Genomic DNA, 15,082 nt, shown 5'->3' with positions numbered 1-15,082 from the left:
GGCAAAAGCTTTTTAAACAGGCTCATAAATGCTTATTACACGGACGATGTGCTTCAGCTTGATGGGATTAGCCGGAGGGGAGAAATTGATCACCAAACCCCTTTCTAATGGGAGAGATGGTGGGAACAGGGATTCCCAGAGTGGCTTGGCCAAGGATGGGAGGAGAGAAAAGCAAAAGAGGGAGAGAAAAGCAAAGAGGGGAAAGAGAGGGGACATCCATCTCTGCATCCACCCTTCGCCAACTAACTCCTTCCAGGAAAATATTCTAACATGCCCCAACCCCTGGAGCTTTCCATGATATCACCACCCTAAGAGATGAGTGTATCAGTGTTGTGGGGAAGATCAAGAGATAAGAAGGGTCAAGGCCTTCAATAAGTGTTGGGAATCATCCTGGACTACTCAAGTCTAAATGTAGTCAGATAGATGATAGAGTTAGATTGAGGGAATCCTTTTCCCTGTTTCCAAAGCATGCCTAGACAGGCTTCACTGTGTTTCACTCTATCCTGTTTACGTCACATCCCTTACTTTGAAGTTAGTGGAAATGTGAATCTCTAGGGACACTAACTTCTCATCCAATGCTGAGCATATCGAGGAAGGCTATGAGAAAGGCTGCATCACGGGAACAGTTTTTGTGGATCTTACGGCAGCCTATGACACGGTGCAACATAGAAAAATTCTGCATAAAGTCTACCATATCACCCGGAACTTTGACTTTACAAAAACTGTCCAGACCCTCCTGGAAAACCGCAGCTTCTATGTGGAGTTTCAGGGCCAGAAAAGCAGATGGAGGAGGCAAAAGAATGGTTTACCCCAAGGCAGCGTTCTTGCACCAACCTTATTTAATATCTTCACGAACGATCAGCCACAACCTCCACTCACAAAGAGCTTTATATATGCTGATGACCTTGGCCTTACAACACAAGCGAAAGATTTTGAAACAGTTGAAAACCAGCTCACTAATGCCTTGAAAGATCTCTCCAGCTACTACAAAGAGAACCACCTGAAGCCTAACCCTGCCAAGACACAAGTGTGTGCTTTCCACCTACGTAACCGCGAAGCCAACAGGAAACTGAAAGTTACTTGGGAAGGCCAAGAGCTCGAACACTGTTTCCATCCTAAATATCTTGGTGTCACTTAGATTGAACACTAACATATAAGAAACACTGCATGAACACCAAGCACAAAGTAGCTGCACGCAACAACATCCTGCAGAAACTGACTGGCAGCGCATGGGGAGCAGACCCACAAGTAATAAGAACATCAGCCCTGGCCTTGTCTTTCTCAACTGCAGAGTATGCCTGTCCTGTCTTGCACAAGTCTGCCCATGCAAAGCAGGTGGACATAGCACTAAACGAAACATGCAGAATAATCACAGGATGACTTAAACCTACACCTATTGATAAACTCTACAAGTTAGCTGGCATTGCCCCTCCTGATGTGTGACGGGAAGTTGCTGCTAACTGCGAGAGAAATAAGGTTGAACATTGTGAAAGCCACCCACTGCATGGCTATCAGCCTCCTCCCACCAGACTCAAATCTAGGAAGGGCTTCATGAGAACCACCACTCCTCTTGATGTTCCCCCAGCAACAGCAAGAGTATCCTTCTGGGCAGCTTAACCAGGCAATCCCAAATGAATGGCCCCCCAAGAGGGTCTTCCTCCAGAGGCAAATCAAGAATGGGCAACTTGGAAGTCCCTGAACAGACTCAGAAGTGGAGTGGGCAGATCAAAAGACAACTTGGCAAGGTGGCACTACCTGGAGGAATCCTCCACCTTGTGTGACTGTGGAGCTGAACAAACAACTCCGCATATATATGCTTGCCCACAATGTCCTGCCTCATGTACAGAGGAGTTGCTTAAAGCTACGGACAATGCGGTTGCTGTTGCCCGCTTTTGGTCTAAAACTATTTAGTTGCTTGTGATTTCCTTTTTTTTCATCATTTTAAAATGTATTTGTTATGCAATGCTTTTGACACGAAAATAAATAAATAAATAACTTCTCATTGGTCAGAATGTCTTTTATGGCCCCAATAAACTGGACCATGAGGTTGGAACCATTTTGGTTCTCTCTTCTCCCTTTGTTCTTCAAGCTAACAACACGTCCTGGCATCTCTCCTGGCAAGATGTGACTATTTAGATGTTTGTTATTTTTCCTTTCTTATTTTTCCTTAGAAACCAGTCTAGACTAGACTAGATAGCTCCCAAGCCTTTCTATCTACAATGGAATTATTTTTATTTGAATAAAAGTTTTTTGAACTTTTACTGAGACTCTGCACTCCACTGCCATCCTAAGTTGAAAGGCTTCTCTTTGCTCACCCCGTGTAAGTAACTGTTGCATTTGAAAGCTTTTGCTTTTGCTACTCTGCTGCATTTTGGTGGAATCTCCCCCAGAGAGGGTTAAATTGAGTCTACCCACTCAGAGATTACCACAACAATCAGGTCCCTAGGAAAAAGGGGCTGGACAATGCCACTCTTAGATGGAACAAGATCTGGTTCCTCATCATCCTGGTGAGAAGTGACCAATGGAGTGCCATAAAGGGGTTCAGTCCTGGGCTCCATGCAATTCAACATCTTGGTCAGACACTGAACCCAGATGCTTTGGACTTGCCGCAAAATATCTGGTTTTTACCTTGAAGGCCAGCATGCCACTGAATTTCCTTCAAAATGTCCCACATGGTAGAGGACTTGCTCTAATATTCTGCACCTTTTGGTTTTTTTATAAAATCCCAACACTTTGTTATTTAAAGAAGGTTTTTGCATAGGGAGATGATGGATGACGGCAGTTCCATTTAGGACTGAAACCGTTTTACATACGTCGGGCTGCTGCCTATGTTTGTTTAAGGATTGCATTAAATGTTTTATCTCTCTTCCATTATGGTATGTCTTTTTATCGACTTGCCATGAGCGGCCATAAGTGGGAGGTAGGGGAACAGCAGGAATTTAAAATAAAATAATAATATAAAATGCCTGAAAGACTCCTTGTTCCCTTAATAGAGTTGTTAAGCTTGCGTCTATCCAATCCCTCCTCAAGCAAGACTCAGCTTTCACATCGGGTTGAGCAACCTCTAGCCCGAGGAACATATACGTGTCCTGAGACCTATTTTTCGTGTCCCTACAATTTCAATAATGATATGGCTAGAAAACAGACTTTTGCTGGGTGGAAAGAAATAGGCAGAAAGCGTATGTGTCTCAATGATAAAAGGAGAAAAAGAGAGAGTAAAAAACCCAATGCCTTTTCACACTACACAATAACAGTACAGTCTTTTGGGATATGAAAGGAAGGATGCCCGTTCCATGAATATCAGAGTCACACTAGAGGACTTAGAAAATGTCTCCAGAGGAGGTATTTGCAGATGTGGATAAATAAAACCGAGGATGCCAGTTCCGTGGATACGGGGATTGTACTGTATAGAGTTATTATTCAACTTTAACTGCATGAAATCCTAGAATTGGATTGGAAAGTCAAGTGAAATGCATTTTGGAAACATGCATTTCCAAATTCTTGTTCTGAGACCTTGAGTGCTTCAACATATTAAAACCCACAGGGTTCCATAGGATGTTGCCATGGCAGCCGAAGTGGAATAATAGTGCTATAATTGTGTAGTGTGAATGACCACCTGCCCAGTTTTTGAACTGGTTGCAGCTTTCAAAGCATTTGTTGTCTAAGGCTTTCACGGCTGGAATCACAGGGTTGTTGTGTGTTTTCTGGGCTGCATGGCCATGTTCCAGAAGCATTTTCTCCTTATGTTTCACCCACATCTATGGCAGGCATCCTCAGAGGTTGAGAGAGATATCCCTCACAACCTCTGAGGATGCCTGTCATAGATGTGGGTGAAACATCAGGAGAGAATGCTTCCGGAACATGGCCATACAGCCCAGAAAACACACAACAACCCTTTCAAAGGATTGTTATTCAGGAAATGCAAGGATGTACTCATCAGCTTCTCTCTCTTTTTCTCTCCTCTCTCTTTCTCTCCCTGTCTCTGTCTCATTTGTTTCCCTGAGGCTGTATAGCTATGGTTTTCCACAGAATTGGTCTATGATATTTTATTGTCTAAGGCAGAACAGTATCTCACTTCACAGAACCACAATACAGGTTAAGCATCTCTTTTCCAGAAATCTGAAATATTCCAAAATTTGAAACTGTCCACATGGGTGGCTGAGATGGTGACACTTTTGCTTTCTGATGGCTCAATATATCCAGACTTTGTTTCATGCATAACATTATTAAAAATATTGTAAGAAACTATCTTCAGGCCATGTGTACGTATATTGAAACAGACAGGAATTTCATGTTTTGACTTGGGCCTGATCTTCAAAGATATATCATGATGTAAAACCGTAAAGGTTTCCCTTGACATTAAGTGCAGTCGTGACCAACCCTGGGGGTTGGTGCTCATCTCCATTTCTAAGTCAAAGAGCCGGCATTGTCCATAGACACCTCTAAGGTCATGTGGCTGGCATGACTGCATGGAGCGCCGTTACCTTCCCACCGGAGCGGTACCTATTGATCTACTCACATTTGCATGTTTTCAAAATGCTAGGTTGGCAGGAACTGGGGCTAACAGCGGGCGCTCATTCTGCTCCCGGGATTTGAACCCAGGATCATGATGTACCTATCTGCAAATGAAGTTACTGGCCAACCCCCAACTCACAAACATCTGACTTTCAAATAACTCGTAGTTAAGAATGGGGCTGAGACAACAGGAAGTGAGAGAAATCTACCTGTCGGAAGAGACATTCACTCCTGGAAGAGTTATTATCATGGGGAAAATGGGTCTCCACTGAAGCTTTATCTCCATCCGTGTTTCCACAACAAGCCAAACTGTTCAAAATCCAATTATCACAGGGACAGAAATTGAGATGATATCTTCTGAACAGGGTCACAGACAGCAAAGGAAACCCCATAGGGGTGTTAACCGTCCCCTATGCTATACAAAGATATATATAAAATATAAAAGTTTCCCTTTGATATTAAGTCTAGTCGTGCCCAACTCTGGGGGTTGGTGCTCATCTCCATTTCTACGCCGAAGAGCTGGCATTGTCCATAGATGCCTGCTAGGCCATGTGGCCAGCATGACTACATGGAGCGATGTTACCTTCCTACCGAAGCAGTACCTATTAATCTACTCACATTTGCATGTTTTCGAACTGCTAGGTTGGCAAAAGCTGAGGCTAACAACAGGAGCTCACCCTATCTGGCGGATTCAAACTTTCTGGTCAGCAAGTTCTGCAACTTAGTGGTTTAACCCACTGCACCACTGTGGCCTCTAAAACCTCCAGGAACTATCCTGTTTGTAACTTGTTTCTAACTTGCCTGTATTCCAAAATACGGGGAAGGGTGGGGGATCCAAAATCTAAAACATTTTGAATCACAAACATTTCCAATAAGGGGATACTCAACCTATAAATCGTATCCAAAGGAAACAAATGATTTTGACACTTAAGGGAGAAATTCTTACACACATTTCTCTCCTTTCTCAACAGACAAAAAATTCCACCACAATAATGAATTAGTAGCTCACAACGTTCTACTGATTTTGGGCACCAAAGGCCCATCATGCCTGAGGCGGTGGCCTCACTTTGGTTTAACAACAGAAGTGGCCTTGTTTTCTGGATTTGTGTTTGTTTCGAAATAGCAAGCAATTCCTCCCCAGCCCAGCATTTGAACTCAGCTTACCTGAAGTTTGGGGCAGATGCCCATTCGAGGGCCAGACAGGCCAGATCCACGGTGGCATAGACCAGCAGGAAGAAGATGGTAACCACAGCAGCAATGGTGTTCAACTTGCCGGAGAAAAGCACCAGCTGTGAAGGAAGGAGAGCAACAGAGATGATGAGAAACAGGGACAATACCTTAAGAGATCAACAGCTATGGGACAATAAATTACTCATAATCCAGGCTTATTGTCTTCCCAAATGTTTATGCAAACAGGCATGACTGCTGGAATATGACCAAGTATCTGCTAGGCAATAGAACCCAATGTGTGATGTCCTTAGGCAAGCCACACTCTCTCAGCCTCAGAGAAAAGCAAAGGCAAACTTCTTCTGAACGGATCTTGCCAAGGAAATCCAATGTTCACTGTAGCGTCGCCATAGGTTGGAAGTGACTTTAAGATACACAACAAGAACAAGCATTTCAGGTAATATAGGTACAGGTAAAGGTTTCCCCTGACGTTAAGTCCAGTCGTGACCGACTCTGGGGGTTTGGTGCTCATCCCCATTTCTAAGCCGAAGAGCCGGCAGTGTCCATAGACACCTCCAAGGTCATGTGGCCAGCATGACTGCATGGAGCGCCGTTACCTTCCTGCCGGAGCAGTACCTATTCATCCACTCACATTTGCATGTTTTCGAACTGCTAGGTTGGCAGGAGCTGGGGCTAACAGCGGGCGCTCATTCCGCTCTTGGGATTTGAACCTAGGACCTTTTGGTAATATAGTAGAAGTGATCTGAGCATTGCTTCATTAACCCAAAGTTACAAGAGGAAGAAAAAGGACATGGGAGCAATGAAGATAGGTTCCTTCACTGTAAAAAAACAAAGAGCGGTTCACCATCTGTCTGCAAACAACACAATGGGCAGAACGCATATGTGAATGAAACAACCTAGTCACCAATAAGCAAAGTCATTCTCTAACCTAGAAATCACTTTCAAAATGCATTCAGTGTTCTTGTTTCATCCACTTTCCACTTCTCTTTATGATTTCCCATTTAGGGAACCAAATCTCTAGATCTTGTTGTTGCATGCACGGAACTCCCAGACCACATGATTTATAGTAAAACTGTAGGAAGCAAATCAACCCTTGTAAAGAGACAATGGAGAGGGAGTTCTAGATTGCATTCCGGCCCATTCCTACTTTTGTTGAGCTGTTATGTCAAAGTTTATACTTCTGAGGGAAGGATGAGAACCCAAAATGGCCAGAGCAAATTAGAGAGTGAGGCCAAAACTAAGGAAATGTATTTCAACAGGGAGAGAAATGCAAGGTAGTACACTTAGGGTAATAAAAATGAAATGCACAGATATAGGATGGGGGGCACCTAGCTTGAAAACTGTCCATGAGAAAGAAACCTAGGAGTCTTAGGAGACCACAACCCGGGCTGTGGCGCAGGCGGGAGAGCAAGCCAGCTGTAACCAGCTGCAATGAATCACTCTGACCAGGAGGTCATGAGTTCGAGGCCCACTCGGAGCCTATGTTTGTCTTGTCTTTGTTCTATGTTAAAAGGCATTGAATGTTTGCATATATGTGTAATGTGATCCGCCCTGAGTCCCCTTCGGGGTGAGAAGGGCGGAATATAAATGCTGTAAACAAACAAACAAATAAATAAATAAATAAATAAAATATGACAACAATGTGATGCGGCAGCTAAAAAAGCCAATATAATTCTAGGCTGCATCAAGGGGAATCTAGTGCTGAGCTGCTGAACTTGCAGACTGAAAGGTTGCAGGTTCGAATCTGGGTAGCGGAGTGAGCTTCCGCTGTTAGCCCCAGCTTCTGCCAACCTAGCAGTTCGAAAACATGCAAATGTGAGTAGATCAATAGGTACTACTTCGGCGGGAAGGTAACGGCTCTCCATGTAGTCATGCTGGCCACCTTTACTATACTAAAAGTATTTTTATTCTTTTTTATTCTTTTCTATCCAAGATGGATTCCCAGCAACAATAAATGTAAGTTTTACTTTTTGAGCTATACCAGAGCACCCTGCATATTTCTCTCCTATTTCGTACCATATGCTCACGTATATGCATCAGCTATGCTGCATTCTGCTTTGATTTAGATAGCAAATGCTCCTACAAAAACTGCCACTAGACTTTCCTGTAGTATTTTAGCATGAAAGAAACTGGCAGAGAGAGTATCCTACTGGGGACAGAGCATTTCCAGCAGGAGCTTAAGGAGGAAAACAGCAATAAACTGCCTGTGCAAATGTACCTTTAGTCATGCTGAAGTATGGCAGAACACCAGGCACCTAGCATGACAACAAAAAGAGAATACCTTGGCAACTTGCTATTATAGTGTTCCCCATTTACTGAGAAAGAAAGAAAAAGCACCAAGAACAGCACAACCAAGTTTCTGGATGAGAGCAACTACACACTAGAGACTGAAAGTATATATTTTAAATATATTTATTGGGGCTGCATATATACAAGTAGTCAGGGGTGGCCACTGCAATTTGGTGTTAAAAAAGGAACCAGGCGCAATTTATTACATTGCAAATATACAAGCAGCTGGAAAAAAAGGGGAGAAACATTGCAGTGCCAACTTCTGACTCCAGTGCCAACTTTCAACTCCTCAAGTTATGAACAAGATAGATTCTGTAGGTTTGTTCTTAGGTTGAATTTGTATGTTAATCGGGAAATAGCACATTTTTAAGCGTAACATGGTCTCCCTTGGGATTTTTTTCTGGTGTCAGGAGCAACCGGAGTTGCTTCTGGAGTGAGAGAATTGGCCGTCTGCAAGGACATTGCCCAGGGGACGCCCGGATGTTTTGATGTTTTACCATCCTTGTGGGAGGCTTCTCTCATGTCCCCGCATGGAGCTGGAGCTGATAGAGGGAGCTCATCTGCGCTCTCCCCGGGTGGGATTTGAACCTGGCAGCATTCAGGTCATCAACCCAACCTTCAAGTCACAAGGCTTTTATCCCATAGACCACCGGAGACTCCTATTCCCTTGGGATCTCTAGGTCCTACTGTTCAACTTTAAGGTTACTCTCTGGCACAGAAGCAAAGAGTTGCATTGGGGACTCAAGAGATTCTTAGGCCCCTTCTACACTCCCATATAAATTCCAAGTTTATCTGCTTTGAACTGGATTATATGGCGGTGTAGAAGGGGTCTTAGAGAGATGTTTCCTCCCACATTTTTTCCAATTTCATAAGCATCTTGTACCCCTAGAATCATAGAATTACAGAGTTGGAAGAGACCTTGTGGGCCATCCAATCCAACCCCATTTTGTCAAGAAGCAGGAAAATCACAGTCAAAGCACCCCCGAAAGATGGCCACCCAGCCTCTGTTTCAAAGCCTCCAAAGAAGGAGCCTCCACCACACTCCAAGGCAGAGAGTTCCACTGCTGAACAGCTCTCTCTCACAATGTGGAAGTTCTTCTTAATGTTGAGATGAAATTTTCTTTCCTGTAGTTTGAAGCTGTTGTTCCATTGTCTCTCAAGGCAGTAGAAAACAATCTTGCTCCCTCCTTCCTATGACTTCCCCTCACATATTTCTACATGGTCTCCTCTCAGCCTTCTCTTCTGCAGGCTAAACATGCCCAGCTCTTTAAGCCGCTCCTCATAGGGCTTGTTCTCCAGACCCTTGATCCTTTGAGTTGCCCTCCTCTGGACACATTCCAGCTTGTCAACATCTCCTTTCAATCGCAGTGCCCAGTATTGCACACAGTGAGATTCCAGGTGAGGTCTGTTCAAGGCAGAATAGAGCAGGTAGACTTCCCTGGATCTAGACACTAGACTCTTCTTGATGCAGGCCAAAATCCCATTGGCTTGTTTTGCTGCCACACCACATTGTTGGCTCATGTTCCCCTTCCTCCCCACGAGAATTCCCAAGATCCTTTTCACACGTCCTGCTGTCGAGCCAGACATTGTCCCTCATTCTGCATCTTTGCATTTCATTTTTTCTGCCTAAGTGGAGTCTCTTGCATTTGTTCCTGTTGAACTTCATTTTGTGAGTTCTGGCTATTTATCTCTCTAATCTGTGAAGATGGTGTTGCTCAGGGAATGTGCAAAACTGACAGCAGATATCTACATACTTTTAATTTGATGACTTTATTAATATTTCCCTCCTGCTTCATGTGATTTATTAGTTTAATCTCAAATTGGTATAAACCATTTATAGCTCTTCATGCGCCATGCTGATATCTCAACAAAGGGTGGAATATAGAAATATTAATCAATCAATCAATCAACCAACCAACCAACGGTTGGCCATTGCAAAAAGTGAATGCGAGACTATGTTTGCTCATTCTCATGTCAGTCATTCTAACGTATCGATGTTCTCATACAAACCTGTTACATAATAAGATAGTACCCACTTGTGACTGTAAAGAAAATACTTATCAATACAGACATACTGTTTTATGAATACACTCATTTACATTTGTATGAGAACCTATATATTTAAGTTTGTATGAAAACATTGATACTTTAGAATCACTTTAACATGAGAGTGAGCACTGAAAATTGTTTTTTGAATTGTTCATTTCTATTGATACCATTCTTGTAGTATTTTGATATGCGAGGGTTGAATGAAAAGTAATGCCTCCACCTTCGTTACTTGGGTTTGGATGGGAGTACTTTAATAAATCAAACACAGAAATAATCCTTAGAATGTGCTCTTTAACTACCACTATTCACTTTTCCACATAATCACCAGACAATTGGATACATTTCTGCCAACGATGAACAAGTTTTCTGAAGCTGTCATGGAAGAAGTCGACACTGTTTCCGCAACCAGCGTCTCACAGCACCCATCATGCACCTTACTCGCCCAACAACGCACAGGACTCACATCAACACAATCCCCATAAACAGCTTGCATTCTCTGATGAGTCTCCTTTGGGGTGACACCTTCTGCTGTCAAGAATTCAACGACTGCACGTTGCTTAAGTCGCATTGACCGACCATCTGCACAGGGTTCCATACTTTGCACTTTAACAACACAACCGTTCAATGCTAAGGCTTCCCACCCAATGGAACTGTAGAGGAGAGTCTATTGAACAAGCCGGTACCTGCCGCAGACCAGGACTGCCATCTGTTGAGGAGTTACGAAGGTGTAGGCATTACTTTTCATTCAACCCTTGTAGATATCTGTGCCTTATTGATATGTAGCCCTTTGATCAAGCCTAGCAGCTGGACTCTTCCTGCATTTATATGAGATGCTAAGAATCAAATTGGGAATCCTCTGCATATAAAGCCCACATTCTACCCTATAATAATAATAATGATAATAATAATGACAAAATTACGATCTGCCAACTGCAAAAGGCCACCCTACTGGGATCTGTGCGCGCCATCCGAAAATACATCACACAATCCTAGACACTGGGAAGTGTTTGACTTGTGATTTTGTGAAACGAAATCCAGCATATCTATCTTGTTGGCTGTGTCATACAATAATAATAATAATAATAATAATAATTTGAACTTCAAAGACTCTGGCAGAGATTGAACTTCAAAGACTCTGGCAGAAACCAGTGCAGGTGGTCCTGGTGGTGATGGGCACATTGGGTGCCATGCCAAAAGATCTCAGCCGGCATTTGGAAACAATAGACATTGACAAAATTACGATCTGCCAACTGCAAAAGGCCACCCTGCTGGGATCTGGGTGCATCATCCGAAAATACATCACACAGTCCTAGACACTTGGGAAGTGTTCGACTTGTGATTTTGTGATACGAAATCCAGCATATCTATCTTGTTTGCTGTGTCATATAATAAAATAATTTCATTTTTATACCCCGCCTCCATCTCCCCGAAGGGACTCGGGGCGACTTACATGGTGTCAAGCCTGCATAAAAACAGTAACGAAGTAAAACATCAAATGAAAAAGACATGTGCGGTTGTAAAACTTTAAACATAAAAGATAAAATAGCAAACTTAATGCTGCATGATTAAAACACAAAAACATTTATAAAAAATCGAACTGGGTAAAGTGCACCGTATATATTTGTAAACATGAGGTAGCTGATGAAGTGCTATAGAGCAGGCATGGGCAAACTTGGGCCCTCCAGGTGTTTTGGACTTCAACTCCCACCATTCCTAACAGCCTACTGGCTGTTAGGAATGGTGGGAGTTGAAGTCCAAAACACCTGGAGGGCCCAAGTTTGCCCATGCCTGCTACAGAGCATTACAGTCTTTTCCCATTTCTCTGAATTTACTACCAGTTGCATAGACCCTTTTTGCTGGTTGTTTCTGCTCCTATAATCATAAAACTCCCTCCATCGAAGGACAGGAGTTTGGTCTTTATATTATAGCTTGACCTGCCGTAATTGTTGGTGGCGGACTGCATGAAGAGACTCGGCTTGTTCAGACCGTTTAAGCAAATGACGAGGGTTTTTTTAGCCTGTCGCAAGCTAATAGCATGCCTTGAGCCGCAGAGAGTGTGCCTGGCTGCTCTAATGGAGCCCCTCCACCCTTCCCCAGACATTTGCCTTTGATTCATAATTCATTTAGCTGCTCATCAAGGGAAAAGGGCCACCAATGACAGGTAACATGCCCCATTGCCAAGGGGCCAGAGGGGAAAAGGGAGATAACAGGGTGGAAGAGTGGAGATGTTTAGCTACGGATCCAACACTGAATATGATTTCTTTCCATGTTGGAGTGGCACCATTCCTGTCTTATCCTGCATGACGTTGAATGACAGCACTTCCTTTTCATCTGCTTTCTCATGTACGTCGAGAGTACGCTTTGGGACAAATATTGTGGATTTTGATATGAATATGTGGCTGTGGCGCAGGTGGGAGAGCAAGCCAGTGCAATTAACTGCAATGAATCACTCTGACCAGGAGGTCATGAGTTCGAGCCCCACTCGGAGCCTATGTTTGTTTGTCTTTGTTCTGTGTTAAAAGGCATTGAATGTTTGCGTATATGTGTAATGTGATCCGCCCTGAGTCTCCTTCGGGGTGAGAAGGGCGGAATATAAATACTGTAAATAAATAAATAAATAAATATGATCCATGGATAAGTTGATGATAAGTGACAGCAACGACCAGCACCACCTTTTTCCTATCCAGGCTGTTATTCAACAATGGGATTTCAGCTCCCACAATTCTTAACAACTGGCCATTTGTTGTTGAAGGCTTTCATGGCTGGAATCACTGAGTTGCTGTGAGTTTTCTGGGCACCATGGCCATGTTTCAGAAGCATTTTCTCCTGACGTTTTGCCTGCATCTTTGGCAGGCATCCTCAGAGGTTGTGAGATCTGATGGAAACTAGGCAAGTGGGGTTTATATATCTGTGGAATAATGTCCAGGGTGGCATAAAGAACTCTGGTTGCACAGTGTGTTAAAGTGCTGAGCTGCTGAACTTGTGGACCAAAAGGTCCCAGGTTCAAATCCCGGGAGTGGAATGAGCGCCCCCTGTTAGCCCCAGCTTCTGCCAACCTAGCAGTTCGAAAACATGCAAATGTGAGTAGATCAATAGGTACCGCTCCGGCAGTCATGCTGGCCACATGACCTTGGAGGTGTCTATGGACAACGCCAGTTCTTCGGCTTAGAAATGGAGATGAGCACCAACCCCCAGAGTTGGTCACGACTGGACTTAACGTCAGGGGAAACCTTTACTGTTTGAGGCAAGTGTGAATATTGCAACTGGGCCCCTTGATTGGCACTGAATAGCTTTGCAGCTTCAAAGTCTGGCTGCTTACTGCCTGGGGGAATCCTCTGTTGGGAGGTGTTAACTGGCTCTGATTGATTCATTTCTGTAATTCCTCTATTTTCAGAGTGTTGTTCTTTATTTACTGTTCTGATTTTAGAGTTTTTAATACTGGTAGCCAAATATGGTTCGTTTTCATGGTTTCCTCCTTTCTGTTGAAATTGTCTACATGCTTGTGGATTTCAGTGCTTCTCTGTGTAATCTGACATGGTGGTTGTGAGAGTGGCCCAGCATTTCTATGTTCTCAAATATGCTGTGTCCAGGCTGGGTCATCAAGTGCTCTGCTATGGCTGACGTCTCTGGTTGAGTGAGTCTGCAGTGCCTTTCATGTTCCTTGATTTGAAGAAGTTACAGGTCTGTGTGACTCAGAAATCTCGCTTGTTTGTATTTACAGTATTTTATATTCCGCCCTTCTCACCCTGAAGGGGACTCAGGGCGGATCACATTACACACATAAGGCAAACATTCAATGCCTTAACATAGAACAAAGACAAGACAAACATGGGGCTCCGAGCTGGCCTCGAACTCATGACCTCTTGGTCAGAGTGATTTGTTGCAGCTGGTTGCTCAACAGCCTGCGCCACAGGTTTGTAGGTGACCAAATACTTATTTTCCACCATAATTTGCAAATAAATTCATGAAAAATCAGATAGTGTGATTTTCTGGATGTGTTTTATCATGTTGTCTCTCATAGTTAAGGTCTACCTATGATGTCAATTACAGGATTCTCTGCCCCATGTAAGCCACCCCGAGTCCCCAGGGGAGTTGGTGGTGGGGTATAAATAAAGTATTATTATTATTATTATTATTATTATTATTATTATTATTATTATTATTATTATTATCTTCTTAAGTGGGATTACTTGTACAATTGATATCTGACTAAATACTTTTTTCCCACTGTATACGATAGACTCCTCCAGAGGTGAGAGGATCCCTCTTGTCCTTTGAGGAACGTAGCATTTGTTGGATTTTCTTAGTGGGTCTGTAGATAGTTTGCGAGACTTCTGGGAGTTGGAAGCTCTGGTGGACCAAAGGTTGAGAACCACTAGCTAAGCTCTTGCCTTTTGCCACTTTACTCAATACAGTTCACACACACACACACACACACATATATATATAAATAAAGGATAATGAAATTTCGGCCTAGGACGAAACAACAAAACTACACATCCCAGAAACACTAAACTTGGCAGCACAACCCCTCATCCATGCCTCTAGGTTCATACAACAAAAAGGTCCAGCTACTCCAGAAAACGGCCAGACTTTGAGACTGCAAGGCTATTCACTGCTATTACACCTGGCCAACAAAGGATTCCCATAAGCCACAGCAACGCGTGGCCGGGCAAAGCTGGTATATATATATATAAAAGGGTAATGAAATTTCGGCTTAGGACAAAACAGCAAAACTACACATCCCAGAAACACTAAACTTGGCAGTACCACCCCTCATCCATGCCTCTACGTTCATACAACAAAAAGAAAAGAAAAATAAAGTCCTAATTAGAGGGAGAGGAATAATTGTTTTTATCCAATTGCTGCCGGTTAGAAGGCTAAGCTCTGCCCACTTGGTCTCCTAGCAACCCACTCAGCCCAGGGGACAGGCAGAGTTAGGCCTCACTTAGACCTCTTCCACACTGCCTATAAAATACAGATTATCTGATTTTAACTGGATTATATGGCAGTGTAGACTCAAGGCCCTTCCACACAGCTA

At 43.3% G+C, this 15,082-nt stretch overlaps 1 protein-coding gene across 1 annotated transcript in view; it reads right to left on the bottom strand.

Moving 5' to 3' along the window:
• Positions 1–15,082, bottom strand: part of LOC100565784 (solute carrier family 12 member 9) — a 170,614-nt gene that overhangs the window by 70,549 nt on the left and 84,983 nt on the right. The window contains exon 9 of the mRNA XM_003225491.4: positions 5,680–5,804. Within this exon, the coding sequence (XP_003225539.1) occupies positions 5,680–5,804 (125 nt within the window). The remainder of the gene's footprint in view (positions 1–5,679; positions 5,805–15,082) is intronic.

The sequence above is a fragment of the Anolis carolinensis genome, chromosome 3 (genome assembly GCF_035594765.1).
Source record: "Anolis carolinensis isolate JA03-04 chromosome 3, rAnoCar3.1.pri, whole genome shotgun sequence".
Taxonomy (NCBI): Eukaryota; Metazoa; Chordata; class Lepidosauria; order Squamata; family Dactyloidae; genus Anolis; species Anolis carolinensis.
This window is presented reverse-complemented; position numbering and strand designations above follow the sequence as displayed.